Genomic DNA, 25,525 nt, shown 5'->3' on the forward strand with positions numbered 1-25,525 from the left:
CCTGGCGTCTTCCCAACTGTGTGTGTGTTTTGCTGGGCTTTCAAGTCTGCAATTTCTTCTCCTGCCCTGTCAAGTTAATTACTGCAGCGTGGTTTTTGTGGATTTTTATTTATAGTTTGTATGTACTTTGTTTTCGGACTGAATTTCCTCCACTTAAAGACTGTTCCTGGGAGGGTTTTTTCTCCAGTCAAAAGTAACCTGGACATTGGGGGCAAAGCTGGAGATATTAAAGGGACACTTCTTGCTTATTTGACTGTGTTGCCTTTGTGCCACGCCCCAGGTCATCACAATGGGTCTTAAAACTGCAAGCTTAAAGTGCAGCCCTATTACCCCATCCGATGGTCCCTCCCCCACTTTGCTGATGATAATCTACTGATTCATCTGCATCACCTCTATCACTATTTGTGATCTTCATTCACGGGGTAGGATAACTCCTCATTCCCTGTCCCTCAAACTCAGCTTCTGGCCTTCTAAAGGAAGGTAGAGGTACTCACTATGAGTAGTGGTATCCACTATGATGACAATTGATCCCATTATTTCTGCTGCAAAAAGTATTACCAATTGGCCTTTTATCTGATTATAACTTCTAAGTCATTGATTTTTTTAAAAAGTTAGGATTTCATGAAGGTTTATATAGCCCCCATCTAACTATAAATTTATTATTCCACACCCACCTGAATAAATAGGGGTAGAGTGAGTAAAAGAGATATGTCTAAAGAAGATAAATTTAAAAATAGAGAAGGGTGATATCTGTCTTATATCCAGCACACAATATTGCTTTAAAGTTCACCACTAGGGTAAAATGCCCAAAGTTGCTTCAACAGTGAAATGAATGGATGGGTGGGTGGGTGGGGTGGATGGATGGATGGAGGAGGGAGAAGGAGGGAGGGAGAGAGAGTGGAGGGAGGGATGGGGGATTGAGGCAGGCAGGCAGGCAGGCAAACAGGAAAACAGATACTTACTGGTGAAGCAAACAATAGTAGCAGTCTTAGAACTGCTTCTGGTCAATTGAAGGGCAGTTGAACTCATCCTCCTTCCCCATTGGCAGAGCAAAGTCCCTCATGGCTCTTTAGCCCTCAAGATTCTTATAAGGAATTCTACTCTGCCTTAGCATTCCATCACCAGAACATCCCACCCAGTCTAAGCCAACAAATGCAGATACACAACTGGCTAGACATGGAAAAATATTATAATAATCACAAAACCCAACATTGAATTGCAGAGCAAGGAGCAACACTGAGCATGTCAATATGTTGCTCAAAACGGGCAAGTATTGTTCTGAGTACAGTATGTTTTGTGCAAAGCTCGAAACAAAACTCTTGCAACCTATGTGTTTGAATTCGAGTTTGGAATACTTGAAAAGGCTGTTTCAAGCACAAAATGTTTTGCACATCCTAATGCTTGGTAGAATACAGAAAAACTATTGGGTTAAGTCAAAAGATTTATATATACATTCTTATTAAACATGATTTTAACCTAGAAAAATATTATTCTGATGTTTAGCAGTATATCATTGCTCAATTACAATTTAAATATAATGGAGGTGCATATATTAAAGGTGAAAGTATTACCCAAGTGATAAGGGATTTTCCGTATTTAATTAAAGTAATGTCTTTCGTTTTTATTTATTTTTCAAATACACATTGAAAAGAAAATAAGTATGTGATACATATAATTAAAAAAAACAAAATATGGCAGATAGTGAGCAAATCTCAAACAATAAATCTAAATATCATATGGCTAATGTATTCTAATACACAATTAAAATCTTAAAATATTGTAAGACATTTTATACAGTTTCTAGTCAGAACATATCTCTATTGAACTTTAAAAATACTGTCAATACATTTAAAATCAATAAGAAAAAAAAGAAAAACTATAAATAATAAAGAATACATTTGTAACATATGATAAATTATAAGAAAACTTTGTCAAATTAAAATATGTTATTTCTAGAAATGATTTCCAAATAAAATTGAGTTCTGCATCAGATTTACTTCTTTAATATGAAGTAATTCTAAATATTAAAGCAAAGACCCATTTTTTGGTTAAGTATATTTGATGGTGGAAAACAAAATTTTTGTCAGTTAAAAAACACACAGACTCAGCAAAACCAGCACCATGAAATACTTATCTGAAAACTCAGAAATCAAAGACAAGAGCAGATGGTGTTTAAGGTGGACACAGCTAATCTTAGGATTCTTTACAACTACTTCTGTTACAAATTACAAATAAAGGGCAGTAAAGCCATTCCGAGAATGTTCAAAAGTATGTTAAGTCTTTAAAGCAATATTGAAACTAAACCTCTTCACATACAGATAGTCCTCAATTTATGACCACAATTTCCATTGCTAAGCAAGATAGTCACTGAGTTTTGCCCCATTTCATGATCTTTCTTGCTACAGTTGTTCAGGGAATCACCACAGTTGTTATCTTAGTAACATGGTTCTTAAGTGACTCTGGCTTCCACATTAACTTTGCTTGCAAAAAGATCACAAAATGACCCTGGGTCACTGCGACCATCATAAATACATGCCAGTTGTCAAGTGTCCAAATTTTGATCCCGTTATTATTGGGATGCTGCAATAGTCATTAGGTTTTGGTAAAAAACAGTCACAAGTCACTCTTTTCAGTGCGATTGTAACTTCAAAAGTTCACTAAACAAATGGTTCTAAGTCGAGTACTATCTGTATGCACAAATTCTGTATTTCAACCACAAGACTTGAAGTTTTCAGTTCCTTCAAAAAAAAAAAACCGGAATAATGGAGAAGTTGGCAATTCTCTTGCCTTGTGTTTTTATAAATTTGCAAATCTTCTATTGCTTAATTTTCTATTTCTGAAGACTATCTGACAAAAATGTGAATAATTCATTAAAGCCCGCAAGCTCTGAAGGCATCCAGCCGGATGAGAGTTGAGTCCATATTCTTTATTAAGTAAGTGCTTTCCAAAAAGCTTCAGTGTTTGCAAAGCAGATAGCACAATGTGAGCATGAGATTTCTGGCTCTGCATTTACAGACAAGTGGGCAAGCAAGCTGTGCAGTAGGAATTGCAATGTCCTCCTTCTTGTAATAAGAGTGTGCCAAATTTCAAAGGAAGTATGTTTGATATATTTAGTAAGTGGTTTTTAAAAAGCCTATGTATCCAATCTTTTCTTAGCTTATTAAAGTCTTTTCTTCTGGAGATGAAAAAGAAAGGTCTTGTATACCAGACTTCTCAACAAGAAAGAAGTCTTTCAATAATAGATTTAACTTTTTAAAAAACAGTAATTAAAAATCACTTTAGTTCTGAAAAGCAGCAACATTCTCAGAGGGAAAGGCAGTTAAAGCATCTCAAGGAATAAGCAGACTGATTTTGTTGCCTCTGGGGAAGGTAACTTTGAAAGAACTTATTTGTTAAAACTGCTATACAGAAGATAACTTTTGTGCACTGCATTATACCAGCCAAACTTAAGATAAATATGTAAACAGAAGCACTTTTTCCACTACTATATTATATTATCTGCATTCTAACAATAAAGATTGTAACATCCAAATACAGTGCCTCAGGGCTCTGCATCACCAACTGGAAAGAGAATCCTCAACTATAAATTAACAAGGAGGAGGATGCATTTCCAAAGACAAAAAAAAAATCAACAACATTCAGTCAAATAAAACTTACCTCCAGCACAGTCACAAAGGAACTACCGTTTTCAATCATGGATAAAAAGTTGAGAAACAAAAAGAGAAGCAATCCAATGAAATTTAAAGGCAAATCAACAATAATTGGGAAGGGAACAAAACCCCACGTTGAGAATTCTGCATGGAGGTCCAGGGCTTAGTTTTTGAAAGATAGCTTATTTCCTATTATGGCCTATTAAAGCAAATGTTGGATTGAAAGGAGGAAGCTCAGACTTGGAAGGAAGGTTCTAACTCACCAAACTGTCAGCACTACCCAGAATGAAGAATAAACAACTACAGCAATTGGTCAATTTGATGCAAGTAGATTTCACTACTGCTTGTGTGTCTCATCTTTCACCAAAATACATACAATGTGTCTTTTTCAGTGGAAAAAAAATCCTACTTGAAATGTAGAAGAGCTTTTGATACTAGTTAGTTTGGAATTTTAAAGTTTAACGCCCAAATGAAAAAAATTAAATGCAAACTACTTTAGCCTTTATGGGCTAAAAGACTTCATATTTTCCACTGGGTTTTCTGGTGCTATAGGCAATTTAAAAATACAGACTGAGTTATTAATACAAGTCACAGTTATATGAATATGTAAGAATATATAGCCACTAGTTTTTCTACTTCTCTGCCTCTGCTGTTGAAATAGATCGACTAAAGTCTTGCCAGATAGAAGTTAATTCTGCATTCCTAATTCCAAACACATTAGCCAAAAGAAAGTTTCATGAAATTGGGACTTATTACTAATAAACTGTAACTGAGCTTCATCAAAGACATTTACCACAAAAACGCTATATATACATAACCCTTTCTCTTATTAATATGATGTACCAACAGCAACTTATAGGTGGGACATGCCTAATCCTCCTGCCTTCTGCTTTCCACAGAACAACCCTGTGAAGGGGATTGAGCTGAGAGGGCGCGACTGGCCAAGGGTGGGACTAAAGTTCTTGGTCTCCTGGTTTCTTTTCTAGACCTGTGCCTTCACCACTACACAAAACTGCCTCTCTCTGATTTTTCTTAATGGATCAAATAAGTGTGCCGCCTGTATTTTCTACCTTTGGTAATACGTAATATTCAAAGTCTATGAGCTCTTAAAACTCCTAAGACTATCAAGACTTTGAAGGCAGCATCAAAGATCTTGCTGTCTGCCTAAAGAAAAATCTAGCAGTGTTGCAAATTATCTTTACTACTCACTGTTGTAATAATTGCTTAACAAACTGCAGTCCTTCTGAATAATGAAGTTTCTATTAATATGAAGAAACAACTAGGTTTGGAAAATGTTTTTTTGGGGGAAAAGCTTTGAAAAGTGATTTAGTTATTCAGGACATATGCTTTGTATTCAAAATTATACTATTTAGTAAGCTATTTCAATAACATCTAACCAGCTAAATTAGTAAAATATAGATTAACATAAGCAAAGGTATTTCAAGGCAACCTCTCCTCTATCATATATTTGCACTCTTCAAACTAAACAATAAAAAGGTGGTAAGAGAACACATTCATCATTGAAAGCTGAACTTTAAAAAATATGCACATACATGCATTACTGAATAAATATGAAATCTCATTTGAATTAAATTCAAAACACAATAACTGCATTGACATCTCCAATATTCAGTCCATACAGGTTGTCCAAAACAGGGTCATAATGGGCACTTAAGTACAACAATTATCTTCAATGTATATGATAAAGTGGACCACAGTTCAAAAAAATGTATGCCACATTCATTAGACTACTACACTAAGAGATTAACAGTTACTCCTCTAGCAACTATAATTATGACAGAGAATGAAAACCAGAGTGAAGTAAAGTGAACACCAAAAAAACAAACAAATTCAGTGAAATATCTATACATCCGTCCATCCACACCAAACACTGGCTCTCTTATGAATGGGATACCCGCAATTCAGGCATTATTACGAAAGTTGAATGCTAATAATCCAGGGGATGTTTTTTCAATGCTAGTGAAATACAGACATTTCAGAGGAAGACACAACTGACACAGGAACACAGCATTGAACTATCATTAAGTGTCGTACCTTATGATTCTTGACTCTTGACAAATGTATCTTTTCTTTTATGTATACTGAGAGTATTTACACCAAGACAAATTCCTTGTGTGTCCAATCACACTTGGCCAATATTCTATTCTATTCTATTCTATTCTATTCTATTCTATTCTATTCTATTCTATTCTATTCTATTCTATATCCAGTTCAGTAAATCTATAATGATTATCTCTCCACAATTTCTGACAAGAGTTTTTCCTACAACTGTGACAGACCCTCCAAACTGCCACCTGTTATTACTTAGGATCAGTAATATATATTTAAATATTCTTATTTTCTCTTAATGTCTCATGATGTAGAAAAGTAAAGAAAACAAGCTTGTGTTCACATTTTTTCTTAATATTTTCTTCCAATGGCATAGTGCAAGAATTCAACAAGGCAGTGTGGAACTAGGGACTCTTTCATTCAGTGATACATCAAGAGAGAAGAGTAATGCTCAGCTAGAATAGAATAAAATAATATATATATATATATATATATATATATATATATATATATATAGAGAGAGAGAGAGAGAGAGAGAGAGAGAGAGAGAGAGAGAGAGATGTATATATGTATGTATACGTATACATACACACACACACACACACACACACACACACACATATATATATATATTAAAGAATTCTAACCTATAAATAATTCTATAAAGAGAGACGGGTAATAAAAAGCTATAACAAGGCTGTACGTATTTGTTGTGAATATATTATCAGTCAGGAAACAGCGGGCTTTTTTTTAGCATAATCAGTGAGTAAGCATGAATACATGCAGCACACTGAGTCCTTAATATTTTTGCAGTTAACAAAAGGATTCGCAGTATCATAAATGTATCCAACATTCTTTGAATGAAGCAGTCTTCGATACTGAGAAACATCTCTTTTGATCATCCTTTAATCCTTAAGTAACAATGAGGAGATATTTTTCCTCCATTTCCAAATTCCTCCTGTTTGGTTCTCCAAAGTTGCTTTTGGGGAGCAGGCAACAGGTTTCACTTGATTATACTGAATCCTAACAACATCAAGGAAATAGTTGTGAGCAGAATTATTTCTTTCTACTTCTACTAATAATCTGGACTCTCCCACTTAACGAATGTCAGTGGATGAGACGGATTGAAAAGAGCCAGTGTGTAGAGCCACTCAATCTCAATTCCATTTCAGTGTTGACAAGACTGAAGCTATGCAAGGACGACTCATTGTTTAGAATTGCCACTGACTGAACTCTCTGACTGGTCCCTGAGTAAAATCTATATATTCTCAAGCTACAAAAGACTTCTAGAGAGCAAGCTGTGCTGTCTTTCACTGTGTAGCCATCATATTAGAAGAGATATTTGATTTGCTGAAGCACAAGAAAACCAGAGTTGGTACTACAGATACAATGAATGTTGAGAGAAATGGTAAGAATACAATTATGTTGATTTGCAGACCAGGACTTTTTGCGGACCATGAGGTAATGTGAATTAAGTACCAGTTGAGTAAATATCACAAATAATAATATATTCATTCTGAATTGGCAAAGCTTTTAAAAATGGAAAAAAAGATATTTCCTGCAGTAAAAAACACCAATGATGTCCTTTTTTAAAAAAAAAAAAAAACCAAGCCAAATTCATTTGAAATTCCACTGAATTGCATTCCTTTGGATGAATTCAGCCTGTCCCTTCATGCCAGAGGTCCAGCCAAGTGCTATCTTAAAAATCAACAATTTATCCTCTCATTGAAATAGAGGCCACAGAGCTAGGTCCAGAGCTGCCCTCCCTGCTGCTAGGACATCATCCCTGCCCAAGTTGCTAGATTCTGCTGCCAAACTGGCAATAAAGTCCCCAAAGCTATGAATACTGGTGGATTTTCAATCTGCTGAGTGGTGGCATTGAGTCCAGGACAGCTCAGGAGGTTGTGGATACCATGGCAACCATGGATCTCTCCCAAATCCTCAACAGCCCAACAACATACTGTAGCTGCATGTTGATCTGACTTTTGTTTTGAGGCAGTCGTGATATAATCTGTAGTACAGAACTTTAATATCAGCCCGTAGCCATGGACAGATAATTCTAACTATTTGAAAGATAAAATCAAAAAGATCTAATACTTGTTGAAAGTGGGGGTGATGCCTTCCACCTTGGTAGTCCTTGAAATCAGCTATCTTATATAACTGCTAGCAAGCCTCTTGCCATCAATAAGAGTCTAAAATCAAATATTTTAAAAGAAAATAATTTGGTTTCAGAATTGCAACATTGTCATATTTGAATGCCTTGGCTAAAACAATGAATCATTCTTTTGAATATAGAATGTAGAATATAGAATATATTTAACCCTGAATGTTTGAAGTCACAATTTTAAATCTTCAATTCTTAATTCATTCCTCCTTTTCCTTTTCATTCTATATAGAATCTCACTCTCACAGAATTCAACAGTTACAGGGCCTCAATACATCAACGTTCAATTTGAGGGACAAAAAACTAAGTTATATGTGGATGCAGATCTAAACCTTAAAATTATATAAATTTACATTATGTAACGTGAACATCATATACACATTATTTTAAGCTAGAATTCAAATTTGGTTTAGATCAATGCAGTATAATAATTAAAAATCCAATTATTTTCCAGATTACTCAACATTTGGTTTATCTTGTTTAAAAAGAATTGGTATAAATTTGGATATTTCTTAAAAAAATGTCTACCAGTCTAAGCCCCAAATAGATATCACGTGTAACAATACTTACAAAAGTTCAAGAAACATGAAAGTTATTTGACCTATTAGTAATTTTACACAGTGCAATTGTTCAGTCCTAATACTTAATAAAACCCATTTCAACAACTCAGTGGTTCAAATACATTACCTCAATAATCCTTACAACATCCCTGTAAGGTAGGCTAGAAGTATCATTCATATATATATACATATACACATACATACATACATACATACATACATATATATATATATATGAATGAATGAATGAATGAATGAATGAATGAATATATAACATATGCCAACTGAGTGGAAGAACAGGTTAGTGGTAGAAATATTATTCAAACTTCCATTTCAGGTTGCCATTTTATTCCATGCAACTAGTTATGAGAATTCAGAGCAAAAATGTAACAAAATGGATAAAACTAGAGTTCCACTTTACTAAGGAATTCTGTTTTGTTCTTGCTTGAAAGCAACATAACATCGAAATGTGGTTCAATAAAATGAATTATTTCACCACCTGTGTCTCAGTCTATGAGATTGAGAGTGTTATAAATATTACAAAATCACCAAGAGTATTTGCACCATAGAGGAAAAAGTCATTCATTCAGTGCAGCCAGTCAATTTTGGAAGCATTTGCCTTTCAAAATGTGTCTAAGTTAATGAACCACACATAACTTTGTCTAACACATAATTCTTTGCCTCCTTTGCATGTCAGTAGAAGAGAATCCCTCATTCTTTTTCAGCATCCCATGCAGTTTCCCAGAAGTATAACCTACAAACATATAAACTGAGAAAACAAAAACATTATATGTTGTTCTTAAATAAAATAAATTTAATGGCTTCAAGTAAAATATAAAATTTAACAATAAACTATCTGAAATAAGTCTCTTGAAATGTGCCACAAAAGGCACTGTGAACTCACTGGCCAGAACTCTCCTTTCAGCTTGCAAAGGCAATCTCTTTCTGTTCTAATGGAAAGTATCTGAGCACATGGCAACCCATTCATTACCTTGTATCGATCCAAAGGGTCTTCCTGCTGCAGCTGATTCTCCCTCATCATTTGATATTCTCTCTCATATTTCTTCAGTTTCTTTGTAGGCACCTGTAGGTTAATAAAAATAAATAACAAAAAGAGGTACTGTTAAGGTTAACATTCTAGGTGAAAAACTACTCTAACAAGACATAGGAGGGACTAAGAAAAGTAGGAGCTATTGTGTACTGATTATCAGCAAAGTAGTCACTTGGTCTTACAAAGAACTGCCAGCAGATTTCAAATGAAAGTAGATATGTTACTTCTTCGCAACAAGGCTACAGTGTTCTAATTATAAGGCTAAAAGTGGGGAATATAACTCAATTCACAATGGAACATTATGATTTCTATTACTATAGGAAAAAATAATCATACTTCCTGCTGCTAAGAGCAGCAACTAAGTACCCATCTCAAAATAAGACGGACTGGGATTCTTGGTGGGAAGGTGTCTTTATAACTGGCACTAATTTGGGATTTGGGACAAAGTGTATGATTATAACTAAGAAAGTTACTTTGAAAAACAAGTGGTTTCCATCAATATGAATTTGAAATTCCAGTTGCACCTCCTACAAAGGCCCATAATATTTTGTGTGGGAGTAGTGCATTTTCCATTATAATATAAACAACCGAACCTAAAATATAATTGTTCTAATTACAGATATACAGTGGGAGTAGGACACAATGAGGCCACAAAAATGTACACATCATGACAGTATAAGGAGCAATCAACGATATGAAGATAGGAAAAAATTAATGAGAAATAGGACATACTTCAGCAAATGGAAATTGTAGCCCTGCTGTACACACGTAACAGGGGTCTAGAACAATTTGCCACAGCCAACTTGCCATAGGACAACTTGCTGTAGAAAATTTTAATGTGATTTCATGTGGGATAACTCAACGTCATTGACAAAAATGGAAATAACGTTGAAGAAATAGTAACAGATAACATCATGTTGAGTTATCCTGTATGGAATTTTCTGTGGCAATTTGCCTCATGGCGACTTGGCCACAGCCAGTTATCCCACAGCAAGTTGGCCATGAATGGCTATCGAGAGTTGGCCAACACAAATTATCCCATTCTGCACAACAATGTGATATGTTGAACTATATACAGAGTAAAGTAATGGGACAATGATAGTTGTTGATATAATAACATAGAAGTATTTGGTACTAGTGCCAGGTATTAAAAATATGAAGATAAGCTGAATCTAAGAAAGTAAAAGGCAATGAGGCTGGCCAGAAAAGATCAGTCTGCATAGAGAAAACAGTGTGAATGTTCAGACTGAGATATTCATGAGGCCTCAGTGCAATAGTAGCACCAAATGTGTCCTACAAAGTCATCTGGCTGTTAAAGGAAAAGGATAATTGACTATCAATTAAATCTCCTAATGGAACACCTGCTGTTTTCTCCTCTGACTAGCTGCTTCCTTAGAGCAGGAATGTTGATTTAGACATTTATCAAAACGAGTTCTCTTGATGGGAGGTCTGTAAACAGAGTTTTAAACCTTGTGCTGCAAGTGAAGAACTCCCAAAACCTGAACTTGAAAAAATTCAGCTTTTATACAAATCAGATAACATAAATGAAATGACACAGAAAACAGTTAACCCAGATAACCCCAGCCCAGCATAATTTTGGCAAGAAAGTTTAATGAAAATCCTATTTTCACAAATTTCATTGAAAGCAAAATAAATGTCTTTATTTCTCACATATACCCCAACAGAGATACACACAATCCCTTTTTCTTTGCGTCCTTGGCTCAAAACCTATCACTCAAAAGCCGGATTTTGCAATAATAGAAGCAAAGCTCACCAGAATGCTTTCTATTCTTTTTCTATTTTCCACTTGGGGACACAGCATATTTGTAGCACAGTGAGGTTGCTAGGATACCTCTCTGTGAGTGTCTGTCTTGTATTCTCTGCTGCTTTATCACTATCTCTGATCAACAGAAGCATCAGTAAATACAGGGAGGAAAGCATAAAATGAGGAAGAAACAAACTACCATTAAAGCAAATAATATGGTATATGAGATGGGGGGGTGTAATCTATAGCATTAATTGGCTGCTAAATAAAATAACCATATGTTTTAATAGCTTTTTATGAATGATACTAGATAAAAATGAGAATGACGCAAATATGTGCAAATATCAATTGGTGGTTATACATGTAATTATGGTACAGCTTTTTCAGAGGAATGCTAGCTTTAGAATTGGTTATAGTGAAACAACAAATATATTTTAAAAATATTTTCCATAAGGTACTGCCTATGGTATCTTACTGGATTTGGGAATGACTGAGTAGAAAGGAATCTTGAAGTAATGATTGACAGCTCAATGGAAATTTCAATCCCATATTTGGCTGCTTAAATAGGACAAATTCCTATAACAGGAATTATTAGGAAATGAATGGAAAATAAAACAACCCAAGTAATAACATGAATTGGCAAAGTAATCATACTTTGCAATATTGCACACCAGAAAGTGGTTAACCTAGAAAAAGAAAAGATAAATTTAAATACTGAAACAACTAGAGCCAATATTTTAGGATAAAAGACTATAGCAATTGGTGTTTTCAGTGAAAGATGATGAGGCAGGTCAGGCATACTATGAAATATGTGAAATGATCAAATGCTCAGACAGAAATTACTTTTGGTTTCCATCTCACAATCCTAGAACATGGAGCCTTTAGGGCATTCAGGCAAACATGTCTTTTTTTTTTCTTTTGCACAATGTATAAAAACAAAATTATCTGCTATCAGATGTGATGGATATCCCTTTAGATAATTTACAAAAAGAAATTCACTGAAAAAGGAAATAACTATGGCCTGTCTAAATGACAATATATTGTCTTCTGGATCATAAGTAGCATATATGAAATTCTGGATTCTGGGAAGCAATAGTAAAAGAAAGGATCCCACTCTATGCCTGTGAGCTTCCCAAATGCATCCGTTTGGTGCTATGTATTCCAGAGCAGCAAAAACCTTTTTTTAAAAAAAATTCGTATTATTGAAAATGCCTACTTCTTCTTCTTACATTCAAAGTTATTGGTGTAACAAAAAAAAGAAGCCTATGGAAATTCTCAATCATCCAGTCATGGTTGTCCCAAAGGTGTTTTTTCAAGAGGCAACTGGACTTTCTGGTTTTTCTTTAAAGACATTTCACTTCTCATCCAAGAAGCTTCTTCAGTTCTGACTGGATGCTGGGGAATGGAATCAAAGAAAAACCAGAAAGTCCAGTTGCCTCTTGAAAAAACACCTTTGGGACAAGAAAAGAAGTTACAAACAATTATTTTGTGCTATTATAGCAATACATTCTCACAATGTAGTATTAAAGCATTATTTTTGTTAAGATTCCTTTTATTAGTCATTATTTTAATATTTCTAAAATCAGTCAGAAAAAGCATTTTAGTACTATACGAAGATTAATTTTTAAAAAGTGATAAAATAAGACCCTGTACACTCACTAGCTTAACAGAGCCTGTCTTTCAGAAACAGATCAAAGAACAGCATTAGGAACCTATATTTGTCACCAAAGTCATTCTTTCGCTTTGTTCCAAAATCAGATTCTTTGAGATAAGAAAAAAAACAAAAACCTACTTATCTCTTTAGTTATATGTTGCTGAATGTTCCAATAAAAAAGAACAAAACAAATAATTCATTGGAGAAATGTTAATTAATACAAATCCTCTCCATTATTTATTTTAGAATGGAATTTTGATCCAACATTTTTTTTAATTGATTTTTTTTAATCTACAGAAAAATGCATAATCACCTATATTCACAGTGTTTTTTTAAGTATAGACCCTTTGCATTATTTCCATTATCCTATTAAAATATTTAGTTTTAGAAGTTATTTCATGTTTAGAATGAAACACAAGAAACAGAGACTAGCTTGAACAAAATACCTTGTCCATTCACATAAAGAATGATTATATTTTGAATAAATTAGATCTCCCACAGGGTGATGTACAAAATATAATTTATTTCTGAGACAGTAGAATGGGCCCAGGAAACACCTGTGAAACGTCCCATGCTGCCTGATGGATGGGGTCTTTGATATTACAAAGGGCTGAATATCAAGCAAGATTAAATGGGTAATTTATAATACATACATACATACATAGCATGTTCGATAGTAAAAATCAAATTCCAGAACATTTTTATAGAAGGTATTTTATTTTATATTTTGATGTTTTATAAAATAACCATTGCTTCATTTCCCTTGTTGCTGATATATTTTCCTGTGTTCTATACTATCACTGGTATTCATGCTGATTTTTATTTTTAAATGGTATTTAAGGAACCAAATGGAATTCTTTTATTGAAATTTGTACTAAGAATTTTTCTGCTATTATATTCTAAGAATATAAGAGATTTTCAAGTAATTTTTCTTCACAGACTGAGGCAATTGACAAAGGCTGCAAGGGTTTACAGTTCTTATTAAGCTAAGATTTACCATGGTGCTTTTATAGAAATAAAACTATTTCATTTTTTAAAAATTTCTCTGCTTATATTTAATTGCTCCATCTGGTTAATTCCATCTGGACTATTAAAAACAAGTGTTTACACATCTATATTCATATCTGAATGAAGAATCAGAATACATTTATGGTAACATATTTTGTACAGAAATTAAACAGCAGATTAGATGTTAGGTTTTCTGAGTTAAATAGCTGAGAATGAAGGGTGGAAAACATTGGAATCCAAAATAGGAGTTATATTTTTAATTCTTCAGTTTTAATTATGAATGTTGATCTTTTTGGCATTTGCTTATATCTCCCTGTTCATAGTTCTATCTCAGAATATCAGGCTATCCACCAAATGCATATGCAAAAATATCTACTTGACATGCAAAAATGCTCATTTACTGCTAAAAGCGGCCTTTATCCCGAAGGCCAAAACAATTAACTAACAAATAATTTTATTAAACTATTACACAAAAGGAAAAGATACAGGTTTGTATTCCACTTGGTAGTTAAGAATAAATTAAATTTATTTGAAAGCACTCTAGTATAGTTTGTTTTTTTAGGTAGTAAATATTTTGTGTAAAGCATTACAGTGAAATTTGTGGTGAATGGAGATTTTGTAAAGTAGTTAAAGGTTTAATCTGCCTCAGGACACTACTAGCTATAAAAACTGTGGCTTATTCAGCAATATACTTGCCCAAACAGAATGTGCTTAAATCATGATTACTATATACTGGATTATTCAGTATAAATTCTGTGCAGCTAGATATTTGTACAGATAAATTAAAGATTAACATTCCCAACATTCTCAAAACTCAGATTCTATAGAACCAACACAATAGCCAGACTTAATGCTCCAATGAAACTTTAAGTACCACAGAGAAACATGAATTTATTTAAAGCCAACATTTTTCTATGAAATTCACCTCCAATCTCTATTGTCAAGTGAAACAAAATAAAACACACAAACCACATGTAACATAATCACTCACATTCTTTTTTGTACCATATATAAACACAAACAAATAGAAATATGGGGTGGAGAAGTCTTCTTTTGTGTGTGCGCAATAAGCTCACTAGTCCTACAGGTTAAGCAGCGTGAGGTTAAATAATTAAACTAGATACAGTAATATTCATGTAGGAGCACTACAGGTGAACTGGACAACCAAATTCATGGGTGTTCAGAATTGCACACAAGAAAGAATCTGAAAGATTTCAAAACAATGTCTCAATCCAGAAACTGTTAAAATAGTGAAAGCTGAAAAACACAGAGGAACAAGGATTTTTTCATGTTACATACATTAAAAATAAATTGGAGCAAATCATATTTCATAATGTAAACACCTACCACATATCTAGGTTTGCTGATTGCCACCAGGCTGGCTAGAAAATCTTCATCATACAGCTGGCTAAAGACATGAGAATCGTAGGCCATCACAATGGAAATTTCTTCCATCATGTTGTCAGCAAAAACTGTTAGCAGTGACCAGTAATAGGACGAAGAATTAGCTCAGTTCAGCTTAGCTTGATATGACTTTTGCACAGCAGCCACCTGAAGTGATTAGGCAGGGAGTGTCACTGAAGAAAGAAACAAACCAAAAAAAAAAAAAAAAAAAAAAACGAGGGGAAAAGGAAAAAGAAAGAAAAGCTCCCACAGCCAATGAGAACAGTTCCTGGATGCTGCTTTTTCCTTTGGGAGTTTTCTTGGTCTCTATGGGCCACAGATAGTTGAAACACCTGTTCATATGTCCATATGGTAACAGTCTTTCCTTAAGTTTTCTTCAACCATAAAAAGTAATCTTCCAACAGAAAAGTAACTCCAAAAGAAGCTGAGAGAAAGAGGAACAGTTCAGTCCCCAGTGAAGAGCTCCTATGTTCTCACAAAGCTTTCTTTAAATGCGGTATTTAATCACACTAGATTCCTTTTAGTGGAGGAGTCAGATTTCTCAAGGTTTTATGCCTTTTCCAAAGATTTGCACAGTAGACACGAATAGCATTCTGTCATGATTGGGATTTTTCTGTATTTTGGAAAGAATCTGTATTTGCATGGTTGGATATGTTTTCAAGTCACATTTTATTTTTTTAAAAAATTATTCTAACATAAAAAAAATAAATTGGTATCTTTTAAATGGAGGCACAAGGCTTTCTTTGTTAGTCAAAAAGATGGTAAAATCTTATTTAAATGACATTCATTCACAAGAAATAAACTATTTTTTCCCCAAAATGAAAAAGAATCCAACTCACTTTTAAACACAACCATCCCATCCTTTTGAATTTTTAATTGAAAAATGTGTTGGTCATTTAAGAGAACAGATTGATCAACATACCAATAAAGAAAATCTTGAAAAAAACTTTTAAAATTTTATTTCCATCTTATGTTTCTAAAATATTAGAAAACAGCATTTCTATAAATTAAAAAAATAGAATATATTTTAAAAATGACTCATTCCATTGCTGTTTCCTGCAATATTCTCTCCTGCCTAGCCTCGTGATAAGAAGCCTATATACATAATGACAGAAGTGATACTGTAATGACAAGATGTATGTTTGCAAGTCCAATTGTTAGCAAAACGTCACTTGCAAAATGAAAATATAACTTTTCTCTGTCCTCAGTTTCATTTTTCTCAGCAAGTACTCCCAAAATCTTTCATGGTCATATTATTTACACTTAAATAGTAAACCTGGGAATACCCTTTTGTTTTAATGAGAAAAATAAAAGCATCATATTATTGCTGCAAAACTGGGCAGAATTTTAATAGGTTTAAATAGAGAAAGCATGAAGAACAAATCCTTGAGATTAAAATATCTTACATTTAATCCAAAAAGCTATTTTAGTAATGCAGTTTGGTGATGCTGAGGCTAATGTGGGCTTACTTGTTTTCTTCCCAATGAAGGTAGCTCTGATCCATACTGTAAACAAGTAATTCTTCTTCTTCATCAGTGGGTCAAATTCCTGCCTGTCATTCTAAATCCTCCACTATATTCTTCAGATTATGTCACTGGGGGCAGAGAATCTTTTCACAAAAGCCTTTTTTAAAAATAAGATTTTCTAGCTTCAACTTCCTGGTTGAAAATCCTTGCTAGAAATGAAAGTACTCTTCTCGTCTTTGTAGTTCTATCAGTCTGACTCAGCAAGGCTGATAATGTGTGCAGAAGGTGACTGAACAAAGACACCTGTTGTAGGAGAAAGCAAGGAATGGAACTTCCCATGATTCTTTGCTGCCTGGGAAGGTTTTCAAGAAGAATTTACTTACAACTGAGAAATGCCTAGGCTTCAAGGTGTTTACCCTCTCATATACTCTGTATTAAAGACCAAAGGATGAACCAGGAAATGGTAAATTTTCCCAAAATTAAGAGGAAAAAAAACCTTTAAAGGACATCTAGATATTTTATGACTCAATCAAGTGCATCTGTAGATAAAAGGAAACAAAGAATTGCTTACCATACCCCACCTTAGCCAAACTACATTTAAAATAGACTTTTTATGAACTTACAAGTAACATGATTCATTTCTGGATAGTAATCCTAACCTTAATTTCTCTATCATTTAGCCATCAAATAAAGTAATTAGTTCCTCTTTTTTAGTTCCTCTTTTTAAAAACTTCTATGCACATCTTTCTAAAAGACAATCCAGGCACTGGATTACTTGGGAAGACACTTATGACTCCTCTCTTAATAGAAATTATCTTTTTCCATAGAAAAAAGTCCAAAACTGGGCACCTATAAGATGTAGTTTGTTAATAGCATGTGACTTTTTTGTAGAGCAGTATATGCAGATGTTTTAAGATAGTTCAAGCACTTTTCTGCAAAATAATTTACTGAGAAATTAATAATATACTAATTGCTATCTTATCTCAATTTTTAAAAATAATGTTGTAGTATCGTAAGATCTTTCAGTGGAATGTATGGCAAAATATTTATCATGCTCCTTCCTGTTTTAATGGTTTTTATCTAGGAGCTCAAGTTTCCCATTTTCATGATACATTTGTACTAGTTTAATTAGTGTTCAAAAACACAACTATTTTAAACTTCCTTTGCATGCCATATACAGTATCTACAGATATAGAAAGTATGTGTCCCTCCAGACACTGACTACTACTAGAATATCTATCTACTCCATCTCTCATTTGGTACAGAGTTAGATTTCATCCGCACAGCCTTTTATCTCACCCTGATATAATGGATAGCCGCTCTCAGTGGTTTCAGATGTTAAACAGGATAGGGAAGCAGCTCAAGCCCTACAGCACACCAAAAGATATCCAAGGGCCTGACCTCTATCAATTGATTCTGTCCATCTGGCTTCCAACTCAGAGTGAATATGGGTTACTTTTTCCATAAAGTGCTTAGACAAGTGGTCATAATTTGTACTAATTTGTTCTTCTGGCCCTTCCTGCCCTTATACACTCAACAGTATAGCTGGCAAAGTTTCAGCAGACACAATAAAAATGGAGAATAAATTTGGCTTCATTGTCCTTATCATGACAAAATAAGTTTAAATTTGAGTTTGTACCCCTGTCATATCATATTTGCTTTTTGTTTTCCATCAGCATCACTCCAGGCATCTCTTCACTCATTTCATTTTTCAGAGTTCCTCAAAAAAACAAGAAGCCGATTGGGAAAATCAGGGAGGAAGAGGCTCCAGAAGCTAACAAGAACTGTCTTTTAAACTGCTGCATAAATCCCCAACTGCCATTTGGAAAAAAACATTTTATTTGGACCCTTCTCCCTGCACTGGTTAGCAACTCCAATTAACTGGAATAATCTATTCATGACAAGGGACTGATGGAAGTGTGCCTCAGACTCCTAACTATGTAACAGACACAACACACTTCCTAAGAAGTCTAAAATCTATTGGCAATCCCCTAACAAACCTATTTTAACAACTATGTATGCTGAGTCACTATACACCAACATCCCACATGTTAATTTCAAGCTATGAAAAACATCATAGCTGATATCAACACAGCATATCTTGACAGGCCTTTCACTTTGCAGTCATTTTGGATGAGTGCATGACTGCATCTTTGGTAATAACATACACCTAGATATCAGTGACACCACTGATGCCTGGCTCCACAATATTCCAACATTTTCATAGCTGACTCAGAATGCTTTCTCAATTCTTATCCCTTAAAATTTCTCCTTTATTTGATATCCATTGATGTCATTTTCATAATCCTGGACTGATGAAAATGAATCTCTCTGAAAATTGAAATTTTATTATGATATCAACAACTTACACCCCACCATCAAACCTCATACATCTCAATCCATCTAATAAAACAAGTCCATTTTCTCAATATCATAGTAAAACTACCCAATGGACACATAAGCATTTCATACAGTATATCTACACATCAGGAAGTGAGTTATAGCACCCAAAACATAGACTTTTTAAATAAAATGTCTTAGTTTGAAAAACTATCAGACTTTTCTTCCTCCTCCTCCTGGGTTAATAATTGCCAAGTGATTCTCTTGAATCCTCTTTTCAACATTCACAGTATTTCTGCATTTTTGACACATTTTCCTTTTTTAAAAGTTCAATCATAAATATTTTTATTTATGTGTGTTAAGTAAAATACCATATTCAAAATTGTTTTAACAACATTTACAACCTGTATATCAGATCCTCCAAGCTGCAATGGTCACCATTCATTCATTTGCTTACTAACAAATAACAAGAACTTTGCAATGGGTGGTTCCATAATCAAGTGTTTGTATTGTTATGCTCTGAGTATATAACCGATGTGAGGGTAACTGAACTCACTAATTATTGCACCAAGTTTAAGGAAGTAGTTGCTTTAGTTCAGCTGAAATTTCTCAGAAGACCAGAAAAATTGCTCAGTCACTTCCTTAAAATTCTTCTCATGAAATGTAAAAATAACTGACAATTCTTAATATTTAATTTGTAATTCTTTAAAAAGTAATTAAAATTATGATTTCATTTAAGACAGTCAAAACCAAAACTTTTTATAATGAATTCATTCATTTTTGTCATTCTGTGCAAAAACAAATTAAGTACAGTGATTTGAATAATGTCTAAAGAGGAAACACCTGGATGAAGCCATGAAAATATAAAACCAGAGAGAAGAGTTACACAACTCTTCGCAAACTCTGTTAAACAAACAGAGTTACACAAACTCTGTTTTGAAATTGAAGTTTTTTCTTTTACATTATGAACACATTATTTAACCAGAACTTGGATCTATGTATATAGAAAGATCTTACTATAAATGTTACACTGAAAACATTCTTCTAAATATGTGAGTTAAGAATACATTAAATATCTTTGAAATATTTTGTACATTTCACTTAAGTAACAAATTTTCAAGGGCCCAAATCGTAACTTTAATAGGACATTTTGATTGAAGATAATTATATTTATAATTATCAATTATTTATAATTGATAAATATAATTATATTCAAGTTGTTTTCAACTCTTAGTGGCTAGTCAGGGTTCCAAGTAATAGACCCATAGCAAGCAATACGAGGCAGGTAGATTCCTCCAATAATAGCTTTATTGGATATATATTGGAACAGATCTGGTGAAAACCTACTCTGAAGGTTCCTGCAGTTTTCACCTAATTAAAAGTAAAAGTTTCAGTCACACGGTCCAATCAAGGCTCTGTCTGGTTGCCTGATGACATCACCCACCCTTCCTTCCTTCCTTCCTTCCTTCCTTCCTTCCTTCCTTCCTTCCTTCCTTCCTTCCAATCAATCAATCAAATTAACAGAGTTGGAATGCACCTTGTAGGTCATCTACTCCAACCCCCCATCCAAGCAGACTCTACAACATTTTTGACATATGGCAGTCCAGTCTCTACTTGAAAGCTTCTAGTGATGAAGCTCCCACTACATCTGAAGGCAAGCTATTCCATTGGTTGATTGTTCTATCAGAAAATTTCTCCTTATTTCCATGTTGAATCTCTCCTTGTTCAGTTTCCATCCGTTATTCCTTGTCAGGCTTTCAGGTGCTTTGGAAAATAGCTTGACTCCCTCCTCTCTGTGGCAGCCCCTCAAATATTGGAACACTGCTATGTTTCCCCTGGTCCTTCTCTTAACTAAACTAGCCATGAGCAGTTCCTACAACCATTCATTTAGCCTCCAATACCCTAATCATCCTAGTTGCTCTTCTCTACACTCTTTCTAGAGTCTCAACATCTTTTTTATAGTGTGGTGACCAAAACTGCATGCAGTATTCTAGTGTGGTCTTATTAAGGCTTTATAGAGTGGTATTAGTACCTCCCTTGATCTTGATTGTATCCCTCTGTTAATGCAACTTAGGATTGCATTGGCTTTTTTGGCTGCCCCAAAATGACCACACACTCTGTTGGCTCATATTTAATTGGTTGTCCACTAAGACTCCAAGATCCCTCTCACAGTTACTGCTATTAAGCCAGCCTATATGTATACTTTTGGTTTTTCCTCTGACCAAGTGTGAAAATGTTCTTGGTTCCCAAGAGAAAGTATTTTATTTTGGCTACAAAATCCCAGCTATCTCAAATCCCATCTCCCTATCCCTCAGCTACAGTGTGGCAACACTGAAGCTCCAAGATGGCTTCAGTCAGGTCAGCTTCAGGGTTGACAGGCCTCTTAGATATTCTCCATGATCTGTCCCTAACCTGGTATTTCAAGTCTTCCAATAGTAATTCACTGCCAGTGTAATGAGATGGGCAGCACACAAAACTAAAAATAATAAAATAAAATAAAAAGTAATATAATATAATGAAACTGCAGTAGGACGACGTGTCTCATGGGAGCTCCTTGATACCGTCTAAACCCAGACTGCTGGGAGGTCCGTAACAGACCTACATCACTTCAGAGGAGCAATGAAAGTGGGGAGCAGTTCTGGTGAGCACAGGAAGTTCACAATCTCCTTGATCGGCCCAGAACAGCCCCTGAACTTGACAGCTGGGAAGGCGGCCACTGTGCGCTGCTACAAAGCCGGGGACAGCTACTGGAAGAGAGGAGAAGGCAGAAGACGATGCGATCAAATTGTTGAGAGATTTTTCCAAATTATTTCTGACTAAAAACAAGAGAGAACACTGGATTGCCTCTAAGGGAGTGAAAAATAAAAAAGGAGGTGGAATCCTTTTCTTTTATCTTTCCATCTCTGGAAGAAAACTGCGAGGAAAGTAAAAGTGCCACTATTAAAATATATAAAATATTTGCATCAATAACAGCAGAAAGATTTTTAAATCAATTTATACACCCAGACCAAAATGGTTTTCTACCTAAGAGACAGATCAAAGACAATATGAGAATAATATTGGACACGTTGGAATATTATGAAGTACACACAGAGAAGCAAATGGCATTGATCTTCCTAGATGCACAGAATTCCTTGTGCGTCCAATCACACTTGGCCAATAAAGTATTCTATTCTATTCTATTCTATTCTATTCTATTCTATTCTATTCTATTCTATTCTATTCTATTCTATTCTATTCTAAACAAGCTAAATACACTAGTAACATGGGCAGCATCCTGCCCACACGCTTTTATCTTTCTTGATGACTTCAATCTACCTCATATTAACTGGACCCATACAACTGAACCACACATGCAACCTTCTACAATGCAGTAACAAATCTGGAACTAGAACAACTAGTAACCAACAACACTAGACTTAACAACTGCCTCGATCTCATCTTCTGCAATAGTTTGAATTCAATTTAGGGAATACAAATTAAAGAACCCTTTACCAACAGTGCCCACAACATGATTGACTTTTGTCTCAACACACGTCCACACAAAAATCATCACAACAACGGAATCCCCAATTATAACTTCAAAAAAGGCAACTATGATCTTATAAACAACGATCTCTCGTCCCTTGATTGGCAATTTCTATTTACTGGATGCAATACTGTAGAAGACCATTACAACATATTTTTACTTGAAGTCAAAAAAGTCATCAAACTATATATACCAATAACAACTCCCCAAACCAGAAAAAACAAATTACCCATAACAATTCTCCATAGAACTATGGTCACAAGCCACGGTCATCCCCATCTTCAAAAAGGGAGACCCCAGCCGAGTTGAAAATTACAGACTGATCTCTTTATGCTGCGTCACCTGTAAAGTCATGGAATCCATTATTAACCAATCCACCATCTTCCACTTAGAGACAAACAACCTACTCTCTAATAAACAATTTGGTTTCAGAAAAAAACTATCCTGTAATCTGCAACTCTTATACTGCAAAAACATATGGACTACACAACTCGATCAGGGCAAAGCAATAGACGTAATCTACATAGACTTCTGTAAAGCCTTTGATTCAGTGGTACACGACAAACTACTCCTAAAACTAAAATCTTACGGTATCTCTGGACACCTGCATAACTAGATAGAAGCATTCCTGTCAAACAGACAACAAATGGTCAAAATTGGGAGCGTCCTATCAGATTCTGTCCTGTCAATAGTGGTGTCCCCTAAGGCAGTCTTCTAGGACCAACTCTTTTCATACTCTACATAAATGATCTCTGTGATCATATTAAGAGCAACTGCGTTCTCTTCGCTGATGATGTAAAGCTATTCAACACCACAGACAATACTACTACCCTTCAAAAAGACCTTGACTATGTATCAGAATGGTCAAGCAAATGGCAACTTCAAATATCAACAAATAAATGCTCTGTCCTACATACTGGCAAAAAAAATAATCAGAAAGTAAAATACAAGCTGAATAGTCAAGACCTTGTTGATGATCCAAACTCTGTCAAGGATCTTGGAGTACTCATCTCTAATGATCTAAGTGCTACAGCCCACTGTAACTACATAGCCAAAAAGGCGTTAAGAGTTGTTAACCTAATCTTACGTAGCTTTTTCTCTGGTAATATTACACTACTAACTAGAGCATACAAAACATTTGCTAGACCAATACTCGAATTCAGCTCATCAGTCTGGAACCCACATTATGTATCTGATATTAACATAGTTGAGAAAGTCCAGAAATATTTCACAAGAAGAGTTCTCCGCTACTCTACTCGTTGCAGGATACCTTATGCCATCAGACTTGAAATTCTAGACCTAGAAAACCTAGAACTATGCCGCCTTCAGTTCGATCTTAGTATATAAAATCATACATTGCAATGTCCTACCTGTCAATGAATACTTTAGCTTCAACCATAACTACACAAGAGCAAACAATAGATACAAACTCAAGGTTAATTGCACCAAACTTGATTGCAGGAAATACGATTTCAGCAACAGAGTGGTCAATGTCTGGAATACTCTACCTGACTCTGTGGTTTCTTCCCCAAACCCCAAAAACTTTAACCTTAGACTGTCTACTATTGACCTCACCCCTTTCCTAAGCGGTCTGTAGGGGGTGTGCATAAGCGCACCAACGTGCCTACCGTCCCTGTTCTATTGTTTCTTTTATTTTTCTTATATGTATCTATGTATTCATAACTATGTTTTTACTTATACCTATTATCTTGTAAGCAATTGACAAACCAAATAAATAAATAAATAAACATTTGCATATGAAAATTTCTAATTATGAATCAACTACTTAGTTCCTCTTTCAAAAAAGCCAGGAGTTAGAGGACAAGAGCAAACCATGGGTTTTCGTTAGGACCTTAGCCTGTTAGATAGGTAACCAAAAGTAATGACAGTTGCTTTGCTATTTATTATTGTTAACTGTTTCTGTTGGCAGACCTAAGAGGGAGGGATAAAAAAGTATGCATCAGCATGTTGCTTGCTCAGTTTGTGTCAGAATTCTCCACTATTCTGCTCTACCATGACACAAAATTAAAAAATACCTTCTAAAGTATTGAACTACAAGTAGGTAATTTTAAAAATGTAGAAACGTTAACGACATTATGAATATTTTTCTGAGATTTGGTCAAGATCACAATAATTGTTCTTTCACGGAGTTATAATTATTTTCATTAATGATTAAATAAGTAACCTTGTCAAAAGTATGTACAATATATACAGCACTAAAATATTTTCACACAAACATCTCACACCATTGAGATAAGAATTGTTACAATGGCTCAATTAAAAATAAATATTTGATCATTTACGCAATCTCATGAAGATTTAATCATTTACATGATCTGTATATGAAGAAATGTTATTGGAAGAAATAGGGTATGTTACTATGTTTCTTGCAATATTCTTTAGAACAACGGTCCCAACCTATTCCAGCTCTGCAGACTGGCAGCAGTGGCGGCAGCAACAGGGGGAGGGGATGATTTCATGCATGTGCATGCTTCTTGCGCCACAGGAGCTTCTCGCGCTCTCCTGCTACTTGTGCGGCCCACTTGCCAACAGGCCATTGACCAGTAGTAGTCTGCAAACCAGGGGTTGGGGACCCCTGCCTTAGAAGACTCTAAAATAAGTGCATTTGCCATAAATTGTAAAACGGCCCTCCTTCAGACATTATATTGCTCAGTGGCAAACAAAGTATTAAAGCCACAAACCACAGACCAGATTTAAAGGAATTTTAGAGAGACTGGAGTTGCAACTGGACAGAGGCACTGGTAGCAATTATTGACTCTGTTTATATAAACAGAAGGGTAATGGAAGGGTTTAAGCCAATAGCACTTTAAAAAACAAAGGATGGCCTTTCTTTGCCCATATTT

The 25,525-nt window shown here is 34.7% G+C and overlaps 1 protein-coding gene across 1 annotated transcript in view; it reads right to left on the minus strand.

Annotated features, from left to right (window-relative positions):
• The window catches only part of RABGAP1L (RAB GTPase activating protein 1 like), a 169,612-nt gene that overhangs the window by 12,999 nt on the left and 131,088 nt on the right, over window positions 1-25,525 (minus strand). The window contains exon 19 of the mRNA XM_026703343.2: window positions 9,436-9,528. Within this exon, the coding sequence (XP_026559128.2) occupies window positions 9,436-9,528 (93 nt within the window). The remainder of the gene's footprint in view (window positions 1-9,435; window positions 9,529-25,525) is intronic.

Source organism: Pseudonaja textilis, chromosome 3 (assembly GCF_049901715.1).
Source record: "Pseudonaja textilis isolate UNSWEBS1 chromosome 3, rPseTex1.2, whole genome shotgun sequence".
In the NCBI taxonomy this organism is placed as follows: Eukaryota; Metazoa; Chordata; class Lepidosauria; order Squamata; family Elapidae; genus Pseudonaja; species Pseudonaja textilis.